Source organism: Lathamus discolor, chromosome 5 (genome assembly GCF_037157495.1).
Source record: "Lathamus discolor isolate bLatDis1 chromosome 5, bLatDis1.hap1, whole genome shotgun sequence".
Lineage (NCBI taxonomy): Eukaryota > Metazoa > Chordata > Aves > Psittaciformes > Psittacidae > Lathamus > Lathamus discolor.
Window position 1 is genome coordinate 81213370 of NC_088888.1, and position 25319 is coordinate 81238688.

Below are 25319 nucleotides of genomic sequence, written 5' to 3' on the forward strand. Positions count from 1 at the left end.
AATCAGGAGCTTGTCTGAAACATTTTCATTTTTTTTAGGTTTCCTATTCACTTTTATGTACAGTGGCCTTTAAAAGATAGGAAGTGTTAACAAAGCTTACCTGCTTTTTTACTGAGTTTGTATAAGAATGTTTGTCGTGGATCCGAATGGTCTCGACATGTCAATTGCAATAAAGAACCAGACTTCTTCCATTTCTGCATAAACCACAGTCCTGCATTGTTAGGTACAACGTGAGTACAGACCAGAGTAAAATACGGAAACTAATTTAAGTACAATATGTAAAGTCTATATATTTAGCATCTCAGATACTAATTTTATTTTTCATGCCAGCACTGTCAAGCTCAGAAACACTGAAGTTTTTTGTTCATTATTCTTTCCTGTTTATATATATAATAAAGCATGAAGGCTGTTATTTCCATTAATGTACATGATTACATTCTGTATTATAATTTCATAGTTTTAATCATAAATTAACTGAAAGCCATTTGCTGGTGACTATATAAATGAGCAAACAGCCCTACGTCTTTGTCTCATGGAAAACTGCCATTTCTAAAAGCAAAGTAATGCTAAGTGATTCAGTTACAGATTAAAACACTTGAAAGAAGCTATCCAATGATACACTATGTTAAACACCCAGTAGATGCCAATAATGAATAATACTATAGATGTCTTAAAACTGAAGTGAACCTCACTGCTAGTGTACCGAGGGCTATAAATGGTACCATTTCAACAAAATTCAGAGTTCTCATGTTCCCCCTGCTTCTATAAACTCCAACAGTAACTCCAGATAGCCCACAATTCCTATCCAGTTCTCTTCAGCTCAACACAAGTCTTTTGCCTCCTCATTTTTGTATGAAACCAGGTAATAAACCAATAAATAAACTGGCACTAAACAAAGTATTAAAAAAGTTTAATGAGCATGTTTCTCTTTAGTGAAAGTAAGTGTTATGCACTGGGGGTTTGGGCTCTCCAAGACGCTAACCTCAGAAACAAGTTTTCAGTTTAAAATTTGATGCTACCTGAAAATATTTTCTAATGTTTATTTCAAAAGTGAGCAGTTTCGACAAGTTCTCCAAGAGCTACATTTACTCTTTAGAAAACAGAAATTCATAAGGTATAAATACATCTGCAGAAACACACTGCAAGTCATGAGGTTGTAAGACACTACTAGTAGTTCAGAATTATTTTAATGAATTTTACCTATTGGTTTTGCAGATTAAGTATATTAAAATTCAGTTTTTAAATAAATTGAGCTCAACACATTAAAACTGCAGTTTGTTTATGGTATAACAGAAAACCTGAATCAAACACACTGAAAACACTCATGTCAACCATCTTTTGCACATTCCTATATTGATATGTATATTTTTGTAACTCTTCACAGGACAGTGAAACATGCACTTTCTCATAATCAAAGTACTGCAGAAATGTGTACCCCACCTGAAAGTCCTAAGTGCATTTCAAAAAGAAAATCTAAACTTGTACAACTGAAAATACTACTTTACCTGTATTAACAAGAGCACTGCTGTTGTAGAGGGTACCAAGATGTGGTCCAGACAGAGACAGGAAGGTGTGAAGTTTGTTGAGGTAATATTTAAATCGAGGTCTTGTGAGCACTGAACGGATTATTAAATTACCCAGTGAGTGTCCAATAAAGCTGTTTAAAAAGAAAGAAACAGTATAACACAGAATTTGATGGCAATCTATTTTTCCTTTAAACAAGAGAAAAACAAAACTGATGTCATACAATGCTGAAAGAGCATAGGGAAAATATTAATGTCAAGTTTCCATTCAGAAGCCCGTACTTTAGGTCACACAGAAGGCATAGCTTGTCCAGATCTCCCAAGCTGCACATCATTACAAGCATGTTCTGAGCTCCTCCAGAATTATTTTAAACATGGTTTTTGAAAAGCTAGTGAAAACAAACTATCCTTCCACCAGCATCCCCCACCCAAACCCAAGATTATTTCTGGGTGTATTTCTCTTAGCACCAAGTATTCATATCTTTTTATGAACTGTGCATGACTGAATAAATCACTACTTTGGCATGTGATGGTGTTCAATATGGTAAATGTGTGAGAGTTACTGAAACAACCTATTGGAGAAGAATTCCAAAAGTATTCCTATAAGGGGGAAAAAACATTATTTAACTGAATTTGGTTACTTTAAAATAGAAGTGACATCTCAAATCTGCTTAGCAGTTAAACCAAAATAAGTGATTATCAGCTTGAGCAAGGCAATTGGAGAGTATCTGCCTGCCAGGAGAATGGTACATGCAGTTGTTTTCCTGGTTAAACGTGTTAGGAGGAAGATGGATGGGACTCTTCAGCTTTACGTATCTAAGAATAATTATTACTCAATCTGAGGTGCCAGCTGTCATATTCACAAGTCTGTATAAAGCATTTCTTCAGAGGGGCCACTACAAGATCAAGCAATTCTAGTTATTATGCAATTACGCTTACAGACCCCTGCTGAGGTTAAGGACTACACCATCCTATGCACTGACTTACAGAGGATATTGCAGAGACAAGACTCACAAAATCAGAAGGAAAAAGCATCTTCCCGTTTTAAAATGTAATCTCAGGCCATGGAGAGAACAGACAACCATTCAAAAATACATAGCAGAACTATCATGGCTAGATCATATATGTGCCACAACATTAAACCTGTAAGATCGCCCTTCCTATTTGCTCTGTACCACTATATTCATCAACAAAAACAGCTAAAACAAAGCTCCAAGTGTAAAACACAGTGCTAAAAAATTACTTGACTGTTCAATAGCTTCCCAAGCAAGAATTACTGACTCTGAAAATTCCAGTTTAAAGCCAAATGAAAAAATTCAAGCATTAGGTTACAGAATGACAGAACCACCCCATGCACCTAAACTGTGACACAACCATACATTTCTATGACAGAGCAGGCTATCTGTTCCTTACCAATACACAGTTGAAGTTTATGTGTGTATGATTCCCATTCACTTGTACTACTAGATTTTCAAAATTGCTGCAACATCAGAATTTTTTTGCTGCAGCTTGCTATGTTTGCCTAATTTAGAAATGAAAGACATGTATCCACTGTGCTGTCAGCACAACAGCACTGCACTTGCAAAACGAAGTACTGAGCTGCTGACTCTCTTGAATAGTAAAACTGAAACCATTTCCTCAGAGTATGTCATAAAGTCTGCACAAGAAAAACAAACTTGTAGATTTCTTTAGGAATGAGAAAATGTCCATAGAAACTGAGTTTATCCTGAAGATGATCTGCATGAAATGATTGCTCTTGAGTAAAAGAGATTATTTTCTCAAGAAGATCTGAATGCTAGCAGAGATGTTCTCATGACAGTCTATCCACTATTTACTGAATATCATAAAGGAATGAGAAACTCTTATATCGTACCACAACAATGGGCAGTTTCATCACTGGAAAAAAACCCTGATCCAGCAATCCCACCATCCTCAAGAATATGGGCATACCTGAACCACAACTTCAGAAACAGGGAAGATCTATTTGAGGAAAAAAGTGTGGTCACAATTAGATGAGTAAATTAGAGCTCAAAGATTAAACACTCCTTAATTTGGAAAGACTCAGAAAAATAGCAAAGGTTACAGTAATGTATTGTGTTCAAGTTCAGATGTTTCGGTGAAAATGTAGTATGCCTTTAATATTATTTTCTTATAAAAGAAAGGCTTAAGGATTTGCTCAAATCAGAAAGAAAAGCAGAGGAAAAGGAAAACCCTTCAAAAAGGGTTGTTTTGATTGTGTAAGACGTAAGCATAACCCATCCTACTCATTGCTTCAGATATCTGCAACTGGGATGCTCTGTAAAAAACAATGCATTTCTTAACAGTAGGTGGCAATATTGCCACCTTTAGAATACAAGATACTGACACGCTGAAGTAACAGAATTATACTGCAGTATCTGTATGTGCTTTATGGCATAAATCTGCCAATTCAGATCATACTGGAAATTAGACACAGCAAAACCTCATTATTTTGGCCTAATACATGAAAAATCCTATTCAACTATAAGAATTCATGAAAGAAAAAAAGAAAATCCATCAAAAGCCATCATCAGAGAGGTGTTAAAACAATGAACAGATGTTTTTATATATGCATAGCATTAAAATCTCCTTCGTTTTTTTGTGAGCCAATGTTACGTAGAGAAAAGGACGATGAGCTGATTAATCCAACTGAGGTTAAAGTTGGTCAGGTCATCAGAAATTTATGTAAGACCTGAGGAAAATGGTTTCTGAAACTATAGTGCAAAAGCAGGTGGTTTATTTCCTAGCTATTGCTGACCTGGAAAGGCTTCCAACCTCACAGGTACTCAAAATGTGAATGGGTATGACTGAGCAATTTGACTTTGTTCAGTTGCATTAACTAATCCAGATGAACTCCAAAGGTCCCCTGAACTTAAAGTATTCCATGATTCTTTACCAAATAGCTCTTTTATGAGACAGCTGGTTTGAATCAAGTTTCCAGTTCATGCTTGCTGCACACCTGTAGTGAGCACAAAGATTCTGTTAAGAGGAGAGATCAAGGCACATGTTGGGTAGCATCCTGGTGCAATAACTGGCAGTAGCTTTGGCAAAATCAGTTGGTTCACTGAAGCTGACACTACCGTAGGGCTCTGCGTCCTGATGGTACAGGGATCACCTTTTCTCAGTACAAGAATATAGCACAATAAACAGGATTTTGCCATTACTTGAAGGCATAAGACTTTGCATGGACCTGACAGTGCAGAATCTCAGAACTTCTCTCGTCTTGGCCTGAGCTGACTGCAGTTTGTTTTAGCCATGACAACAGTCATGGTACAGTGAAGTAACAAGTCAGGCCTACAACTGCTTTAGTTTCAATACAGTTTCTATTAATAACAATTAGCTATTCTATGTGGCTTTAACTGTGTATCACTAGAAGAAAAGTGTGGTGTGGGAGAGTGCAAACAGAGGTATTGTATAGCAGAGGTCCCCAACTGTCTTGTTAATGGTCACTGCAGAAGCACAGTCTTACAACTCACAAAAGGAAGGCAATATTAGAGATAACAAAGAATGGGGGAAAGAAGAATATGTTGGAAACAAAAGAGCGAGCATGTGGGCAGACTGAAAATATGAAGGTATGAAAATAAATCCAGTCAGACCCAAGGCCAAGGAGGCAGAACCAGCCACCGTGAACATCATTCTCCTTGCACTGAAGCTCCAAGATGCTTATGTCCCACTGCTTAAGGAAGACAGAAGCCACCAATCTTAGGACCCAGATGGCTGCTGGAAGGGGAGCCTACCACCTGAGAAAGATACTACGAAGTTTCTGCACACCAACTTTAGCCATATCACTAACAGGACTTTTCTGCATTAATTCAGGCTATGAATTTTAGTAGTACTGTAACTAGACTAACAGTAATTTTTTGCTGCACTCTTCATGAGATTATTAGAACACTAACCGGACTAGCAATAAACTTTCAGCTCTGCACAATGAAGTGTGTTTCTTTTTCCCCATAACAAGTCTTGCAGATTAAAAGAGGGTCTGAACAGGTATTGCTGACACATAAAGCTGTCAGCTTTCTTGTCATACAAAATCAGTATAGATCTCATTTGACTCAGCTATTGAGCAGCATTTGTATCGGGAACACTTCCTTTAGTTGACATGGAAATCTTATTAGAAAAACTAGCATCATTCAGGGGACCATGGACAACTAGCACAAAGTTAGTTTTCTTTACAGTGGGACAGTCAAAATGAAATAGGAAAACACTGGTTACTTGAGCAGAGGATTTCTCAACAGTACTTTCCTGGGCTTTCCGGGTGACCCTTCAAGGACTTGCATATGAACACATCTTTCTGAAAGCTCTCTCATGCAGCTACCAGGAAACAGCTGCAGGATTAGCTGATAGGTTTAACTTTCTCACAAGACAAGCTACCATTGAGAGATGGAGATTGTGCTTTGGAAGGGCCAAAGACAAGCATAAACCTTGAAAAAGAAACTAAAATAAAAATTGACAATTTCTTTTTTCTTTCAAGTGACAAATAATAGATGAGTCTGAAAAAATATTTACAAATTTAAAGTATTATGAGAGAAGCAAAAGAGAATTCAGTTGTCAGGTTTGAACAGGAAGATCATAGTGTGGGTGTGCTCATTACAGCCTTCAGATCACAGCATGGGAGAGAAGGTATCAGCATGGCCTGGTGGGCTACAGAACTCTCCTGTACTGAGGCTGCTAACATGCAGTCCTCTTGACACAAATACGACCACACAGTGATTTAAAATAAATAAATAAATAAATTTAGATAAAATAGAAACAGTTGTTTAAAAAGCAAGATTATGTTTAAACATGTTAGATGCTTTCTCTAGCTGAATAGGGCCTACCAAAAGCACGAGTATTCGAAAACTTGTAGTAAATTCAAGTGACTGCACGTCAAAAAACTTCCAGATGTGTAACTCGAAGACGTCTAAACAAATGTATGAAGTCAGGCTTGATTATGCCCCTTTCATCTATCAATGAGCAAACTCCAGCAACGCAGCTGAGTTAGTAAGGTAGTCTGCCCAAATGGTGTACTGTATTTTGAGAAAATAAATGGAACATGTATTCCCTGGAAGTAACTGATAAAGGAAGCAGGATTGCATAGACTGTGGTGAGCCTTCTATTAAAATGTAAAACATGCTTTTTAGCAGATGAAACAATCAGAAAACATCAGAATGATGATTTTTTTTTTTTTTCACATGCAGCTGCCCTTCAACATCACTGATAAGATGGAATTTCCCTGTAGGAATGACAAGATAGACAGTCTGCTATATCATACTTGGTGAAGAGACTATAAAATCAGAAGAAAGCGAACTGCATTTCAACAGAGCACTATTACGGTTTCCTTTGACTTCCTCAGAAACTTCCTCTTTTTCTACAGAACCCTACCATGCAGGATCTGAGGAAGCACAGGACAGCAGTTCCTTAAATTTAATGCTTAGCTCTGCCTTAAAACCACCAACAGGACTAGGTGAGCTTACAACACTGCAGTTTTCCTTCAGCTGGGAAGACCCTTTCTTTTCTTTGTCCTCTTTTCCCCTATTCCTCCCCCTCCCTGAATTTCTCTTTACCATCTCTCTTTTAGCTTGCTCCTGAGCATCACAGTTCAGAATAATACAGGGCTCTAGTTTTAAGTTTATTTCTATAAATAGTATAGAACAGATATTACCTGATTTTTGAAAGGGTTAGATTATAAATTTGTATATACTGTATAATTTCATCTAAAAGGCGATCTGTCATGGAATCAAAATCAGCAAAGGTATCATTCTGTAAAATAAAAGAAATAAAAAATAATAACTATTTTCTAATGCAGCAATATACAACCTGCATTCAGTCTGAATTCTTATTCCCCAGTGTTTTGATCAACAGCACACAAAGCATCCATATTAACTTTGAATACAAACACTACAGCTAGTTATTATAATTCAAGGTTTTTTTTCTTGTAACATGGAATAAAGTGATACACAATTTACTGTAACGCTCTTTTCTTCTAATATACCAAAACAAATCTTAACATTACACAGCCGGCCTTACTTCTAAGCCTTCCCATACACATAATCTTATCTGTAGTGAAACAGAAGACCAAACTGCATATTCAGAACTAAATCACACTGCCCATGAAACAGAAGTGAGACAATTACTGCAACAGCAGAAAGAGTCTGCACTAGTACTGGTTATTCAAAACAAACCAAAATCCTTAAAGCCTTGTTGCCAGTTCACAGCTGATTCTCTACAATGATTAGCAGTAAGGAATTAAGAGAGATAGGCAAAGGTTGCCTAGAACTTTTCAACACCATTTCCAAAGGATCTGTGCTAAAATCTGTAGTGTTCAACATACTGATAAATGATCTGGGAAAGAAAAGGAGGAGATGATAGGTGAGAGTTTGCAGATAAAAGGAAATATCCAGGATAGTCAAATCTAGAACCGAACAGAATTTCAGAAAAATCTTACAGTACTGCAAGCCTGGGTGATTAAATGGTAAGAAATGCAAAACAATCTTATATAGGGAAACAGTCCTAAACATATATGCAAACAATAAGCTATTTATCTGTGTTCTATATAATCAGCTACATTAGGAAAGTAAGGGAAGTACAGAAAAAAAGTTATCTTAAATGCCCTGTCTGGTTGGATCATCTTATTTTAAATGACAAGAAGCTTGAAAAGGGGCAGGGAAGGATATTACAGATGACTAGAAACTGTTTCTCATGTGATCCTGAGAAATACTGAATGGACTAAGTCTCTTCCGTTGCCTCCAGAGGGAGAAATTGTACTTGTTTATAAAATACTTAATTAACTGAAGTGGAAAATGGGGAATGATTATTAACTATTATTTTTCCAAAACAAGCTGTAAGGGGATTTGTTTAAATATCCTTGTTTGCTACTGAATTAGTCATGTAAATGTACCACAGAAGCAATCTCAACTGTATGCCGTGGAAACTGCAACTAAAAACATTCATAAAGAATCAGCCAGCATTAAGGAGGAACATCTGTCAGTAGCTATTAGGCTCAGTGGTCTCAATGGAATTCCCACATCAGAAAGTTTCAGAAATGCAGACTGCCAAAAAATGCAGGGCTAGAGAAGAGGGAGCACGGCTTGGTGCCTGCCCAGCCTGTGCTAGCAGCTATTGCCAGAAAAACACTACTGCACTAAATGAACCTTTCGCTTGAGCCATTGGAGAGACTCTTTGTTCTAATTCATCCCTAAAGTATGTCTAATACAATATGTAACACATACACAAAAGGTGAAAATTGGTCTTCCGCGTTTTGGCAAGTTTACTTCAGCTGAAAATAATAAAATTCATAGAAGTTTAACACAAGAGGCAATTTGATATTGGTTCAGTGTCATAATGTGGATCCTACAGTAGTACACTGATAAAAGACCAAGAGACACGTATTTTGTATTTCTCAGATCCTCTGAAATGACACATCTCCCTTCTTGCCACACCAGTTTTCACTATTGTTGCTTTTACCATTGAGGTTATTTATCTACAACTGATTATGCTGAGAACTTAGGAGATATCAGTACACATAACAAAATGGCAGCAATAAATGTTACTCCTTATGTATTTACCTTCAATATCATAGTACGTTTTGCAATTACTTTAACTCAAGCCACAGATCAAATCATGGATTCCATGAGAACACAATAAAAAACACAGAGAATGTAGTAAACTGCCACACATAGTGCCATTAAATAAACACATCTGAAGATGTGCACTGCTTATTGCTTTACAAAAATTCTTGTTTTGTTGACAAATACCTGATTCCTTTCGGACATAAGAAAATCTATTCTCCCTCCAGGCAGCCCTAGCTCAATGTAAGTCTTCACTAATCTTAGATCTGCGCTGTTACCTTAAAAGGAAAAACAACCAAGAGTTAGACTTGCAGTACTTCACAAGTTAACTTGTCAAGTTAACTTGCAATAAAAGCACTTAGAATACCAAAATGAATTTTCTATTTAAGCACAGCTAATGATATTCTCAGACCTAATTAAAATTCAGTAAGACTCGACAGATAGACTGCAATGCCAAATGCAATGCCAAAATGGTCTACAAAAATGACATTCAATGCAGACACTGTTTTTAAAAAGCAAGGATTTAGGAAGTTGTGTTTGATTCTGTCCTAGCATCCAACACATACATAGCACTGTGAACATTATATTCTTGAAAACCTAATTAATTTTGATAAACGTCAGCTAAAGAGCTTAAATAATTCCATGAAGGAGCAAGGAATAAGGGCAAGTCATGAACATTTTCATGGAATAAAAAGGCAGAGAGGACTGTTAGAAGATAAGTACATTTAGACTGGTACCTAAATTAAGAAATGCTAGTTTCACCGGCATCCTGAAGATTTCATCAATGATCCTGTAATGCTTTTAAGAGTACCCTTTCTGCCTTAATTAGAGCACAAGCTTTTTATTTACACCTATTATTAATACGAAAGAACTTGTATGAACCCACCACAGAAAATTCTAACCATATGGGGTTTTCTAAAGCTTAAAATACACAAGGTTTTTTAACATCACATTTTTTGGCCAACGTAAATTTAGTGTCCTTTCTAGGCATGCAACAGCACTTGAACGTCTACAGTAGTAAGGAGTACTTCTGTTTTAAAAGTGCTTAACAAAAGCTGCTTTCTGCCCCTGGAAATACTCAAACCACAACTGGGTTGGGTCCTCGGCAGGTGACCCTGCTTTGAGCAGGGGAGTTGGACTAAAGAGTTTCCAGAGATCCCTTTCAACCTCAACCATTCTGCGACTAAATAAAGCCAACTTTTTAAAACTTTATAAACACTTGACTGCATTTTACATATACTAGTTTTTTCCTAACAAGATACATACATTTTATTTTCCTTGACACTGTAGTATTACAAATTTTAATCAAAACTGGTTTGTTAGTAACTTCATTCTATTCCCGTGATATGGACAAATACTATTGCATACAATGGGTTTAACTGCATAAAAGTTTTGCGGAAGACAAATGTTACATAAGATACTTAATTTAAAAGAACCTATGGAACATATTGTCAAATGCAGCCATACAATGTCAGATTCCTGTTTCCTTTCAGCAAACCTATTTCAGGAGCATTCAGTTCAGGGTTCGAATGACAAACACTAAACCTGACTGTTAATCGAACTGTTATCTCATTCAGTATCACATTTACCAGCGTACCATCTAGGCCATGGACACAGACTATAAGATGTATTCCTTCTTCTGAGCAGTCATCCTCTTCCATACTGAAATAAGGTATTGAAGAAGCCAGTTTGAAAACATCACTATACATAAATCCAGGAAGTTTAAGTTGCCTCAATTCTTCTTTAGCCTGTAGGAAACTGGAACAAAACCGTATTTATGATAAAGTAACATTTACTATTGACAGACAAATGTAAGGTCTCCTAGAACACTGTTTTATAGTGCTTTTTTACTTTATTTTCTATGTAATTGATATGAAGGAAAATATATTTATCAAATTAGTATCTTCACAAAACAAACCAATTCCTTCTAAATATTTTTTACTGCAGCTTCCTACAGCCCCTTTTCTTCTGTAACAAAATCCATACCCCAAGTTTTACTCTCCTCTCTCCTTTCAACATCTCTGTGAACTATGAGGTACTTCTTGAACCACTGAAGATTCTGGGTTAGTTCTGGTCTTGAGTGAGCAACAGCTTTGTTTAAATGTAGTAACGAAATTACAGGAATTGTGATGCAAGTAAAGGTAAAGATTTCCACTGACTTTTGATAGTTATTGCCAAACTTAAAACCTATTTCCTAGGTCAGCAGAGAGCTGGATCCAGTGCTGCAATTGCTCAACAAAAAGTATCTCTGGTAGGCTGAATAACTGACATTTGCCAGATCCAGTCCCCTGATCTTCTACGTATTATATGAAGGCACACACACTATACCGTTTCCAATAGCTGAGCTCCCCACATGCTGGGAGTTCCTTGCATTCCTCCTTTTCTTCCTCTTCCCTTCGTGTTTTTTTTTTTTTCCTGCATGACCTCCCTACATAATTAACTGCATATCAGTTTCCCTGCAGCACTTCAGGCTTTATGCTTCCTTATGCTTCTTACCCTTCCTTAATCTGTCTGTTCTGCATGATCCCTCCTAGCATCATGCTCTATGCTATCCTCTTCTGCTTGCTCACTGTTTTCCTCCCATTCTACTTTTTGTTCTGTTTTCCCAGCTTTATCTTTAGCTCATTCCCCATTAACTGGGAGGAGCAAGCCTCAATGAAGTCAGCCTAAAGAGAAACCACTACAGGCAGCTGGTCTTATCACTCTGAAACAGAAGTTACTTGAGTTTGCACTCCAGGCATGTTTTCTGAACTGAACGTACCAAGGCTGGTTCTCTGTGAAGCAGATAGTGCCCTCTAGAAATCCCAGTTATCCCATGCTCCAGGAGTCTCTGCTTTTCCCAAGGTCAAGTCCTTGATTTCACTCCAAGTTGCCCCTTTCTTTTATTTTTACAGAACACATGAAATAGCCTCTGCTTTTAATACTTCCATTCCATGCCAGTACCTACTCTCCGGTATTTCAGATACTATTTTTCTGACCACTTCTAAACTGTTTTCTTTCACTGCTAAAAACCTTCCCTCCTGTTCTCAGCTGCTTACCACAAACTATCTGGTCTTTTATCTCTTCTATCTGCTCAGCATTCTTTTTTGTACCTCTCTTCTTAAGCTTTCATCTTTCCAATAGCAACATTTTACTTCCAGTACAACATATTAAGCTGCTGCTTCCCACATTCAGTTAGCAGCAGGGAGTATCAGCAAGAAGAGGTGAAACCTGGGGTCCCTGATGTTCCCCTAAATTTGGCTTTTCTGGTATCCAAATTGCAGTGTAATTTAGAGCGCTACAGGCTCTGAGGCGTTATGTTTTGGGTTAAGATTTAAAAATAAAGCCATTACCTTGGCTTGCATTGCACATTTGCTTCACTTCACCAGGTAGATGGAAAACAAGTTACAGACTGGTTTTGGTTTCATGCTTTTAAAGTGTATTTTCCTATGTTTGCTATTTTCATAGAGTCATCATGGAGTCACAGAATTGTTTGGGTTGGAAGGGATCTTAAAGATCATCCAGTTCCAACTTCCCTGCCATGAGCAGGGCTACCTTCCAGTAGACCAGGTTGCTCCAAGCCCCATCCAACCTGGCCTTGAACACTGCCAGGGATGGGGCAGTCACAGCTTCTCTGGGCAACCTGTGCCAGTGTCTCATCACCCTCACAGTAAAGAATTTTTTCCTAACGTCTAATCTGAATCTACCCCATTTCAGTTTAAAGCCATTCCCTACATGCCCTTGTAAAAAGTCCCTCTCTAGATTTTTTGTAGTCCCCCTTTAGGTACTGAAAGGCTGCTCTAAGGTCTCCTGAGTGCCTTCTTTGCTTCTGCGGGCCAAACAAGCCCAGCTCTACCTGTCTTCATAGGAGAGGTGCTCCAGTCCACTTTTTAACAGCTTCCATTTCATAAACCACCATCTTTATGCTCAGCAGCTATTACATCACTTTTCAGTGATACGATTATTTTTTTAAAAAGCAACATATCAGTGAAATGAAAGAAAAATAAAATTGTGTTTCGGTTTAAGTTTGTCAAACCACATGAAATGCAAGATAAAGTTAGAAGGAATTCAGTGCTAACACGCTTTCTATCTGAACATCCAAAATGTGATGTTACTGAGCATGCAGAATCCACAAGCACAGTCCTGGGGGCACTCTAAGAGCCTAACAACTCTTCCTCTTTTTATGCCATACTAACATAATCTCTAAAAGTAAAAAACTGGTTTAAAACAATCACTTACGCTAACATTTGAGGTTTTGGGGAGCTTTCATACCAGGAAACAGCTGACGCTGAGCTGTAGGATGTGCTGCCTGGCTGTTGTGTAATTGCATCAGATTTATTCCTTGAAGAACAGATAACATTGCAAGGAGAGTCTCTCAGAGAAGAAGGAAAAGACAGACAACCAGGAGTACAGACAGGAGGCACGCTCATTCTGTCTCGCAGAGGCCCACTATCAATCCCTTCAGACCTCAGGCCTCTCTCTTCTGCTGAGCCATGACCCTGGTCAGCACTGGAAGCTCCATCTAATACACTATAGTCTGTTTCTTCATAATACCCGTTTTCAATCATTTCCTGATCATCCTCTTCTTCTTCATCTTGTTGGGAAGAGCAAATGATTTGTTTCTCATATGTTTCCTTTTGAGGGCTAACAGGATTGCTGTTGTCGACAGGCCAAATATCTGAAATATCCGTGCTGCTTCGAGACCCAAAATAGTTTTCAACAAGCCCTTGCTTTACCATGTCAGTACTACTGGTTGGAGAAGGATTATCTGTATGAGCTATTGACACCTCTTCAGTGGTCTCCTTTAGCTCTGAAGGCTCATTGTGCTTTCCTTCATTTCTTTTTTCAACCTCATTCACTGCACTTACAGACGAAGAACCTGAAACAACAGATGGCTCACCCATACAAGTAATTTCCAAATGCAATTTAACTGTTTCTTCTTTAATGTTAAGATGCCTTTCAATGTCCTGAGAGTCCTTGCAGGTTGTGCCAAGGTCTGCCTGTGGGCTGTAACTTTTCACATGAGTAGATGTATCTTCATCTGAAACAACTAAGTGTAAAAGATCTTCTGTTCCTGAGAGTGAGGAATGTATAGATAGAGTTTTATTATCCAAAGGCCCTGAAAATACAACACACTGTTGCTGCAAACTGGTGTTTGATTTTGGCAAGTCAGTGGCTCCAAGATCTAATACCGTTTTACTGTCACTTAACTGGTGCTCAGGTACAATAGATATCTTTGAATTTTCATCAGGTGACAGCTCGTCATCATCTGAAGGCAGAGAATTTATGGATGTCAGGGATGACTGTATTTCACTTACAGCACTGGTACTCTCAGTGCAATGGCTTTCTATCGTGTTTTTTATAGCACAGTCTGGTTTTAGTAAAAGCTGAGGAAATGCTCTCTCACCACTGTATACACTTTGCCCTTGAAAGTTTTCAAAAACCTGATCAGGGTTGGGGTGGGTTGCAAAAGAACTTGGTTCACTTTCTACACCTGAATCTGAAAACCTAGAAGAGGCATATGTCACACTAACTTCTAGCAATTTAGTCATGTCTCCACTCGCAGAAAGTTGACTTTCTTTTGTAGAAAGGGCAGGCTGATTACTTTTACTTTTTGTCAAGACGTCACTGGTATGTTGGAAGTTTCTTTCATGGACATCTTCCTTTTCAAGCACTGGTTCCTGTTCTCCTAAATTCATTTTATTTCCAGATTCTGAACACTGAATATTGGGTGTCTGCAAATTCTCTCCTTGCACTCCATCTTGTGGAAACTCTGTCCATGATCCAATATGAACTGTTACTTTCCCCCCTTCATAGGGATTCTTATTACTTGGTTTAACCTCAATTGTCCTGACTCCTGAGGAAGCTGGTTGTCCTCCATGACAACCTTCAAGTGCACCTATGGGCTGTAGAGCACTATCTGTTTGTACAGTTCCAGAGCCCGTCTGGGAGATACTAAGTCTATCAAAACCAGCCACACTTTCACAGTGCACAGGGCTACCTGGACCTGGTTGGACACCTTCAGTCTTGGCTGTCTTTTCCTCAGTTCCAGATGGCAAAAATGGAAGCTCTCCTTGACTTATTTGTCTGGTGCATGTCTTTGTATCACAAGGAAATCCACCTAATGCAGGGTCTAGCCCTTCGTTAGCATTGTATGAAGGCCTGCCTTCTGAGCTTCTAGAGGCATCTTCCAGTGCTGCACTTTTCAAACATTTGTAGCCTACTAAGACCACAGAGTCCTTAGAGTTCTGTTTCACAACTTTTTTTGTGTTTTCAGGTTTCATTGTTTTCATGAGCTTAGTAACCTTAACTTTGGATTTATTCGCATCTTCATTTTTCCCTTTCAAAGTTTTTGTTATCATCTTTTCACTTTCTGAATGCCAAATGTTGGAGGCACCTCTTATTTTCAGTTCCGGGCTAGTAAAACCAGCTACGAAACCTTCTTCAGCTTCAAATTTATCCAGTTTATTGGACTCTGACCTTGGAAGACTCTGAACTACCAACCAGGGCACATCCAGATCTTTCACCAAAAAAAAAGGAAGGGGGAAAAAGAAGAAAAAAAAAAGGACTGTTTATAACAAGATTATGCAGGTAACTGAAGCTATAAGACACTAGTCATTACAGAACTGTACACATCCTCAAAACTCAAACTAAAGAAAATTTTCCTAGCAAATAAAAAACTTTAAAGCCAACAAGAAATGTAAAACAAAATACTCAGGTTTTACTTAATTTTTTCTCATTTCTTCAAAAGAAACACACTGTGAGGTATGTTTACCTTCAGTAATTGAATCTAAATATCGATCTTCAAATATTATAGGCAAGGAGTTCATATCTCCATCTAGTTCACTACATTCAATAGGGAGGGGTGGAAGAGAACTGCAGAAGGAAGTGTTTTTGATAGCTGCACACATCTGTAGATGACTCTGAGCACTGAAAAAAAGGAAGTAGTCCCACATGAAAAAAACAGAACTATTCGGTTTTACATTAAGAGAAATTAGCAGTAGTTTCATTCACTTTAGTGGAGGCTTTTCTACTAATTAATTATCTGATAGCTGTAATAGTTCTTGAACAGCCTCTTATATAACTTTCATTAAAAATTTCAAATCTCAATTTAGAACATAAGTTTGTCCTGAAATTGTTATTTAAGAATTTTTGCAAGACAGTACTTCTACAAAACAGAAGCTACAGAATAATGCTACATACTGTGCACTTCAAAGGCTACTCACTGTAGTTCTTGAAAAGCAAGGGCAGCTTGCCTAGGATGCTCAAGACAAAAGAACGCTTCTGCAAATCTGCGTACCTGTAAGATCCAAATAAAGCCAGAGCTTGTTTTATGTTACACACAATTTCTGAAATCCCAGCAGCATTCCTATGCATGTTATTAACTTGTACGCATTGTATAGACAGTTACTTTTCAAAAAACATTCAGCCTGAATGGGAGAGAAGAGGATGCCACAGCCAAGACTAGTGACTGAGATGTGTATTTTGTGCACTGAGACTGAGGGAATTGTATTAGATTCAGCTGCCTACTGACAGCTTGATTACAAAGAAATCAATCATCCAAATTGGGATCATCTGAAACAACAGCACATAAAAATATTAGAAGAAATTTCTATTAGAAGGAAAAGACTGATGTACACTTCTGAATGTGTTTGAGGATTACCTTCACAAGTAGAAACCCATTAGGTATTCTGCAGTCTCAAATACAGAGGTATGTGTTTCAAACTTCTCACAGTAAACTACTGTGCAAAAAAAGTCTTTTGTTTCTAAAGATTTCGCATGCACATTTCAAAGACAGTAACAAAATGTATGCTACTTACAAGCACTGTAGTCAAGACTTAATTGTACGCCTGAAGTCAATAAACCATACAACACCGAAATGGTATTTTGTAACATAGGGTATTTTTTTATCATCAAATAGTGTGACTTATACAGCATAAAAATATAATGAAAGTATTGAAAATGTAGTATCTAGAAACCCCAAAATTAGTTTTGCAAGATAAGATTTCTCACATACCTGATGTTACATAAAAAATTAATTCAATCTAGATGCATTTTTAGAATTTTTATTTTCGCAACTGCTCAATTACGTGCATAAAAAAAAAAAAAAAAAGAATGTGCTGCACAATCGCTGCTGGCAACTGCTTGTGCATTAACTTTGGCATAAACATCAATTTGTTTCTATTAATTAAATCAAAATTTCTGTTCCACTTGGATACCATATATGTAACTAATCTACTTAATTTATTTACCAACAACTTACTGGGCCCCTACTCCTTTATTTCTCCAATATACTCTTGGTCTTCCTCTTAAGTTACCTATTTCCCAGATTGTGAGTTTGCAGTGTACCTGTCAGACTCAGTTCAGCTCCCCCAGCTCTTTCACTTTACTCAGAGCTGCGGCCAGCATCCACATCCACCCTGAGCACAGACATGGCACTCGAAAAATACCTGCCAAACAGCAGTCCTTCAGGACCACATTAACTTTTGTTCAAAGATAAGCACTTGCAGGGGATTTAGTTTTCCCTGCTGATACACTGCCCAGTATATATTTAAAGGGTATTGTTTGGATTGGATGAAGACCTATGCTCTGTAGCTTCTATTTTTTCCTATTTTTTACCTTGATAGAAGAAAAGCCTGGGAAAAAAAAAAAAAAAGCTCCACAGTGTGTACGAAAAAAACCCAAGCCCAAATCACAAACATTAATTCTCCAACCTCTAACCTGCAATAGAAACTGAAAGCCCTGTCCCAATCTCCCAGAATTAAATTTACTGTATTATATGAAACTAATCTCAGTCCTAACATCATCTCTGAATAGTCATGGAACATGTTCTGAAGTAAAAAGAAAACACTAAATACAATACTTTCTTGTAAATGCAATTTCCACTCAGCAGTGAGCAGACACAAAGATGTGTCTGCTTTCCTTCAGAAATCACAATGGGGTTCACGTATACATATATGGGGTCAGAACTGGTGCTCCTACGCATTCCTCTACATTTTCCCAGCTGGCTTTCCTGAACAGACGTGTATCTTCCAAATACGTGATTTTGTCAGAGCTAATCCCCAACCTTTCCCCCAGGAAGAGAGGACTGTTGCACAACAGACTTGGAGAAAACTTTACAGGTTAAAATCTAGATTTGAGAACAACTAATCATGGAGAGTGGACTGGTTATCATTCTAATCTAAGCAATTTTAAAATTAATTAAAGATCGTAATCAATCAGGTAACAGGAAGTAAAACAGTAACAGGAATATTGCCCAATTAGTAGGTGTATCTGGCTCAAGTTCAGAGAAGAGCATAAAGCTGTTTCCCAGGATTCAAGCCAGGCAGTTTTGACTTTACATGCAAGCAATCACTTTACCACAGAAAGCAAACAGAGTTATATGGAGACTGGATCTTTAGAATTCTGCTACTCTCTCAAACAGAAAAAAGAAGATGCTTTTTTTTTTTCGCAATAAATCCTGTTCATAATTGCTAAGTAATTCCAGTGTTTCTGAAGAAAATCTGATTACCAGCTCCAGACAGCTCTTAGTACAATAGCAATGGTATAAAACTAGCCGAAAACAAACTCCGAAAGCCCCATATATTAATATTAAGGAGACAAAACCCCACCAAACCAACAGTAGTTTATTACATTTAATCAGTGCTTAAGTAATGGAAGGACCAAGGCATTTGCTAGTACAATGTTAAACACGCTCTGCAGAACCAGAATGACTACCAGCTGGTGACATTGACTGAGGCACTATCAACTTGGGCCGTCTCCAAAGTGACTCTGCAGGAGGAAATTGTATCTGCTACTCCTAGTCCCTACAGACTTCCCCAGATTATAGTTTCTATGGTCCTCCCAGTGTAAATAGGAGAAAAATTTGTACAGAAAATCTGCCCTGGAATATATTGAGTCCCTGCACATTTATGAGTAACAGTCTGAGATCTTATTTCTCAGTTCTCCTATTTTATGACTAGTCCAACTGAAAGAAATCAGTCTGGATGTTCAGACCTACCAGAAGATGTCACTATGGAACAAAGAGGTGAACTAGTGTTTGTGTGCAAACTTTCTGTAATATAAAAAAACATACTCTAAGTATTTTTTTCAATAAAACACAGCTTTAAAACCTTATCAGTGTGACAATGTAGTTGACAGATATTCTAGGATACCTGAAATGTTATTGTTTTTTTAATGTAGTGTTTAATATTCATAGTGTTTGAAAATAGTTTATTTAAATACTTAACAAGTAAGAATAGGTTATTAAAATAATAATTTTAAATACTTAAAAATATTATTTCATTGTAACTCTATTTTCTAACAACACTTCAGCAGAAATACTTGATTTATAAGCATCCATACAAAGAGGGTGAAAGCAATTTACCAAATAGTGATGACAGACATTTCTAGGGGGTACTTTAACACAAACATCTAAACCAGTCAGACTAATGACTTTCTAAAAGGGTTCATTTATCTTAGATTAATACTAAACTTCCCTGGAGATAAATTTACAGTGGAGAGTGTAGTCTGGAAATATTGCAAGATGAAAAGGTAAAATAAAAAAGACATTTAGCATCCAGTGGCAAACACATCAGAGTATTAGTTTCCAAAACAAAAAGGATTATTTATAACAGTTTTGTATAGTACCAAACTCTTACTCTACAAAGGACAGATACTCTCTCAAGAGGAGAATTAGTAGGTCACCTCTCAAATCTCAACTACATTCAGTAACCAGAAAGCATGCATCATTTGATATGTGCAGATAATGCCTCTGGTGAAACACGATCATTGTAGGTTTCCCAAAAGAAGTTTGTACGAACCTTTGGAATACAAATTCTCAAGAGATTATTAAATACAAATTACAGTTATGCTAAACACTGCAATACAGAATCCACAATCAACAACTAAGCATGCTCTCAGAAGAGTCGAGGCTCAAATTTTTAACTTAAAGGTTTACTGAAGTTTATGGAATGCTGGCTCCTGCTCTACTGCCACGTGGCAAGGCCAGTGGAGCTATGGTTTATTATATGAATTTTAATTACATATATTTGCAAAGTATTCACACAAGCTCTTAACATCTTGGAGAACAGAAAAAAAGTGTCACATTTGTCAAGCAATCTTACAAATTGTTTGTAAAATTAAGCACCATCACATTGCTGGCTCTAAGTTGGCTCAGGTAAAATTTCCTTCCCAATGCTGTATTATTCAGTTCTTAAAGAGTCAGCCTGTTTCCTATCAGTCCCTAAATAAAAAGGTAATTGTAAGATTACCCACGTCCTGCATCTCCTTTTCACTCTCTGATGTTTGGGTAGATAATGAAGTATCCAGTAACTGCAGAACTCAGTACGAAATAGCAATCAGGCACTTCTTTGAAAAAGTAAACAAGCTTTTCAGTTATAAGAGAGATCACCCCTGAGCTCAACTTAGGAAAGTTTATTTATGCATAGTGACAGATAACAAAAGAAGTGGGCATAACAGAAACTTGAAAGGGAAAAAAATGCAGGCATGAAATTGAATTATACCTTTTTTTAAAAAAAATGTATTTAAGAAGGAGGAACTCTTACTCAAATTTTGTGCAAACTGAAAAGCATCACTGAAATACTTTGAATATGTGCATCATCCCAATTCATACAGTATAATGAACTACTTTGATTCATACTCCCTAAAATGCATAAAAATAAAAATTAATTAAAAAATAAAACCAACTGTAGTAAAATTCAATAAGTAAGGTATTTTAGAGCTAGAGAGAATTACTTTCATCACAATTTAAAAGGAACCACATTTAAGAAGCTAAACACCTAACATCAGATATACCTTTAAAAAAAACCAAAACAACACTGGAGCAGTAGAAATAAAAATATTAATACTTCTTTTGGTTTTATTAAATAAATACTTGAGAAACACTAACATGCCAGCAGTTGAATGCAAGTGCAGTCTAAGTGAAACAGAATTCTTGTCTCATACAGCTTCCACCAGTTAAGTGAAAAGGTTCCAGAATTCACATGAAAAGCAAAGAAAGGTGAGCTTCATAGACAGCCAGTACAACGATTATGTTTTCTTCTGGTCAGTACGTCTAACAAATAAGCCTTGTGCTCTTCCTGAAAGATTCCATTTATTCTCCAAAATAGGACATTTCCACAACCATGATTCCCTCATCAAACAATGTGATTTATCAAGTCTGTACATAAGACCACAGTCAAAGTATCCTTCATATGTTTCCTTCCAGAACTAGAAGAGAAATGGTTTTGATGCAAGTGACAGAAATGCTGGTGAGACAAATCAAATTTCTGAGACCTTAGGCCTTAAGATAAGACTTTGTTCTGGATTGAGACTATTACAAAGCACCGATAATGTCTGTTTTTATTAACCAGACCTTCTAACAAGCTCTCTGTAAAAGGTTGTACAAGAAGCACCTTTGGATAATCTCGTAAAATCACCTATTCTATAACGTGATAGAAAGGCACAGGTTGTGAAGTCAGACACCAAAGATGCCACACAAGCCAAAGATCAAGCTGTGCGTCTGATGAGTAGGGGTGGTGGGTGTCATTGTTTATCTCTTTTTATTTTAATGAATCGTACTCTCTGAAAATTTATAAAATTTAGAATGTCAGGTTTCTTCAAATCCTCGCCCACAAAAGAAGGGATGGAAAACACATTAATTGGAAAGTAAGAGTAACACTTTAGCTCACATCTGAAAATATTTCACTAATGGAACCAGCATTGCTGTGTTTTTGCATGTAAAAAGCCCACAGCAAGTGTATATGCATATACACAGATCAACTGTGTGTGTAGGTACACACAATATATGTTTTTATACATATATACACATACTTACGTGCCAGATAATTTCTAATACGTCTTCTTTTTTAAAAATCCCACTTGAGAGACTTTTCAGAGCTTATGAACATTATAAATTCTTAATTGAGAAGTAAAGTACGCTTTGTTTTATGATGGAAGCAGGCAGCCTAAACACAGTAGGGAAGTAAAATGCAGGGTGGGAGCCAGGCAAGGCATACCTCCTACAGAAAAATACATCATTCTGCACAAATACATCTTACTCCACAGACTGCAATTTGCCTTCTGAATTGCATTTCTTACTCAAAAGATGAATGAATTAGTTGGTTTGTAAACATAAATAATGCATTTTACGCATTGTATTTAAAGAATAAGCTCTAACAACATGATACACAAGCAACATATAAAATAAGACAGCTCCCTTTATGATTCCAAGTAACTTTCCCAAATAAAACTAGAAATATTAGAATCTGGAGTCTCATTTTGATATACATTTCCACAACAATGGGTCACAGTAAGAGTATGAATATCTCAGAGGTCTTAAAGACACAGTCAATACTTACTCTTAAAGTGTGATGCTCTTGTGCTAGTAATACTGTGACCTCCTCTTGTAAGGTAATGACCTCCAGAAATTGCCCCCAGAGAGCCATCAGAAGTGAGCAAAGCTGAGCAAGATTCATATTTATAAGTTCTGCCAGTTCATCAGGATTTTCCATTTTCTAAAGTCAGGAAAAAAATATTTACATCACTAACAGATGAGACCATAATGTACTAAGAATCATAAAAAGGTTACTTTACCTCAGTGAGAATTTTGATTTAAAAAATAACTTCCAAATGAGAACTGCTTTGCCCAAGTATCAGAATTGAATTAACCTATGTTACAACACTAGTAGATTATTTTAAGTTGTGTTAAGTATTATTCAGTTGTCTTTCAGAATTAGGACTCTTGACCTTAAATTAATGCACAATGCCATTTACAGCCACAGTAACTGAGTTACAACAGTTGTGTTTTCTAATATGCAGTGTGCCTGAAAGGAAAGGGAATCAGGAAACAGAAAATCTATACTCACTGTGTTAGTACAACTTTGATACAATAGTAAAAATTTAACAGACACATCTCCATTTCAGAATAGTCCCAACTCACAATAACATTTATATGGTGCTGTATATCTACATACACCTTAAGCATAATCAGTGTTATAGTACAGGCTTCCTAGAAACAGATCACACCAAGACAAACTCAGTGTGAAACACTGAAACAAGGTTTTCTTTATTAACAACGTAGTGTAATACTTTGCTATGGCCCCACAGCAGTCAATCATAGCCTGTCAGGTGTATGTTCCCTGCGATTTTACAAAAAAACACCGTTTTTCAGAAACCTACTGCTGGCATATAAGGCATTGAGGCAAAGGGTTTAAAATGTAAAGACAGCAAAGACTGAACACCTGGCAATATTAAGAGCAAGTAGAAAAAGGACTGCAAACATTGAAATACCAACTTAGCAGATGACAGAGGGAATAAGAGGAATTTTTGATGAGAACTGCACAAAAGAAGAGAACTGAGAAAAGGGAAACAATATGAACATACTTTAGCAAGCTAAGGGAGTAACAGAAGAATGTACATGTAAAAAAACCTAATACATAAAGTAAGATTATTAATTGGCCATAGAGAGCTAACTGCTGGCTTTGTCTGCAGATACTAATGATATCCTTTTAAAGACAGCATTACACTTCCTTGAAGTTATACTACCACTACAGTAATGAAAATTAAGTCTAATGTTCAACAGCCAGGCAGATGGCCCACTAGCCAGCAAAGCCAGGTACAATCTTTAAAAACAGTTTTAAAACCTGTGGTTTAAACTTTGCTGTGACAAGGAAATCAGCTATTCACTGTGTCTAGTTCTGACTAAGGAGAGAGCTGGGGAGATTCTCCATTGGAACTGGAAACAGACAGTTTTTCCTTCCAAATGGAGGAAAACAGAACAAGACAAGTCCTTCCAGGTGAGGGGATCAGTTGGAGAATCTGCTTTTGTACAACTTACTACTACTGCTTGATCTTCTAACATTGTTATTTAATACCATCAAAACCAAAGAATTCAAATTCTAAATGTAGAAAATTAAAAATGTTATTTTATTACAAGTAATTCACCTTTCTATGAGCTTCAGTTTCACGATATACAAAGGCTACAATGGCTACTACTGACACAGCAAGCCACTAGATCAATAGTTAAGTTTCAGTCAGTTGAGCCATTTCTCTTTGAATGAGAAAAAGTTGAAATAAGTGTTGGCAAAACCCATATAGAATGTAATCACTGAAATAAACAGTTTACTTCCAAGTAGCACATGAAATGAGCATACTCTATACTTATTTCACTTAGTTAATACATGAAAAAACCCTGTACCTTTACTTCTTCACACAATTCTGTAAGACGAACTTCTACATCTATGTTTTCTGGAAAGATGAGAAGACATATCCGTGAAACATGTATTTTCCAATTTGCAGAGTAAAACCAATTATCCCACAAAATAATTTAAAAACAGGAAAATGAACCCATCAAATAAAACTTGAAGCTGCAATAAATGCCACAGTCAACTTTAAATCAAGTAAATTATAAACTCCCATTAAAGTAATTTCTTAGCAATTTCTGAGATTGAGGATAGAATTGATGAAAAATAAAGGGTTGCAATTGAGTATTACTCATGATCCCTTGTCAAGAACACCGATTTTTCATTCAAAATTATACCTGAAAATACTGTTATTTAGATGATACAGTTTGCAGATTATGCATTGACAGCTGCTCAGCTATTCAGCAGCAATGTCATTGTTCACAACCAAGGTAATGCAGCTCCTCATCTACCTCTGATTTTCCAGAGATACCTTATGCCAAAACCATTTTTTTACAGGTGTATTATTTGCCTGATTTGAAAGCTACATTAATATTAATACAATTCTTTAACTGTTTGAGGAATCATATTTTAGTCAAATAAAACTGTTCTTTAATTGACCTTTCTCTCAACAGCTCAATGTTAAGAACAAATCAGTCTTCGATGATATGGCAGCTTAAACTCAATCTGAACCTCGAATGACTTATATATAAAGAAAACAGATTTCTTCTTTCATGTAAGATGTTTTTCCTTGTTAATCATTCCTAGTCTGCTTAAGGGAATCTAATTAACAAAAAAAAATTGTCCTATGTTTTGATTTCTTTCTACATGAAGGGAACACTTTATAAACCCTAAAATTGTCAGTAACAACTATTTATATTTAAATTCATTTTTGAAGGACAGTATTAAGGAATAAAACCCCTACAAACAAAACATGCCTTGAAACCCACAACAATAAATCTAAGATACAGGTAATAAACATGGGCTTACAGAATGGCAACAGGGTGATTACTCAACTTGTCTTCCAATGATACCACCTAGATTTGGTAAGTGTATGTGGATTTTCAACTAATTGCATCCATTACAGTTAA

General features: G+C 36.8%; 1 protein-coding gene across 4 annotated transcripts in view; it reads right to left on the reverse strand.

Moving 5' to 3' along the window:
• Positions 1 to 25319, reverse strand: part of FAM135A (family with sequence similarity 135 member A) — an 88515-nt gene that overhangs the window by 11091 nt on the left and 52105 nt on the right. For 3 of the 4 annotated variants that reach the window (XM_065681446.1, XM_065681443.1, XM_065681445.1), the window contains 10 exons: positions 24246 to 24295; positions 22408 to 22563; positions 16294 to 16367; positions 15843 to 15997; positions 13307 to 15587; positions 10686 to 10846; positions 9275 to 9366; positions 7183 to 7280; positions 1506 to 1657; positions 101 to 211 (listed from right to left, as the gene is read on the reverse strand). In XM_065681446.1, coding sequence (XP_065537518.1) covers positions 101 to 211; positions 1506 to 1657; positions 7183 to 7280; positions 9275 to 9366; positions 10686 to 10846; positions 13307 to 15587; positions 15843 to 15997; positions 16294 to 16367; positions 22408 to 22563; positions 24246 to 24295 — 3330 coding nt within the window. Of the gene's footprint in view, positions 1 to 100; positions 212 to 1505; positions 1658 to 7182; positions 7281 to 9274; positions 9367 to 10685; positions 10847 to 13306; positions 15588 to 15842; positions 15998 to 16293; positions 16368 to 22407; positions 22564 to 24245; positions 24296 to 25319 lie in introns of those variants that run through there. The other variant, XM_065681447.1, reaches the window with a different exon arrangement.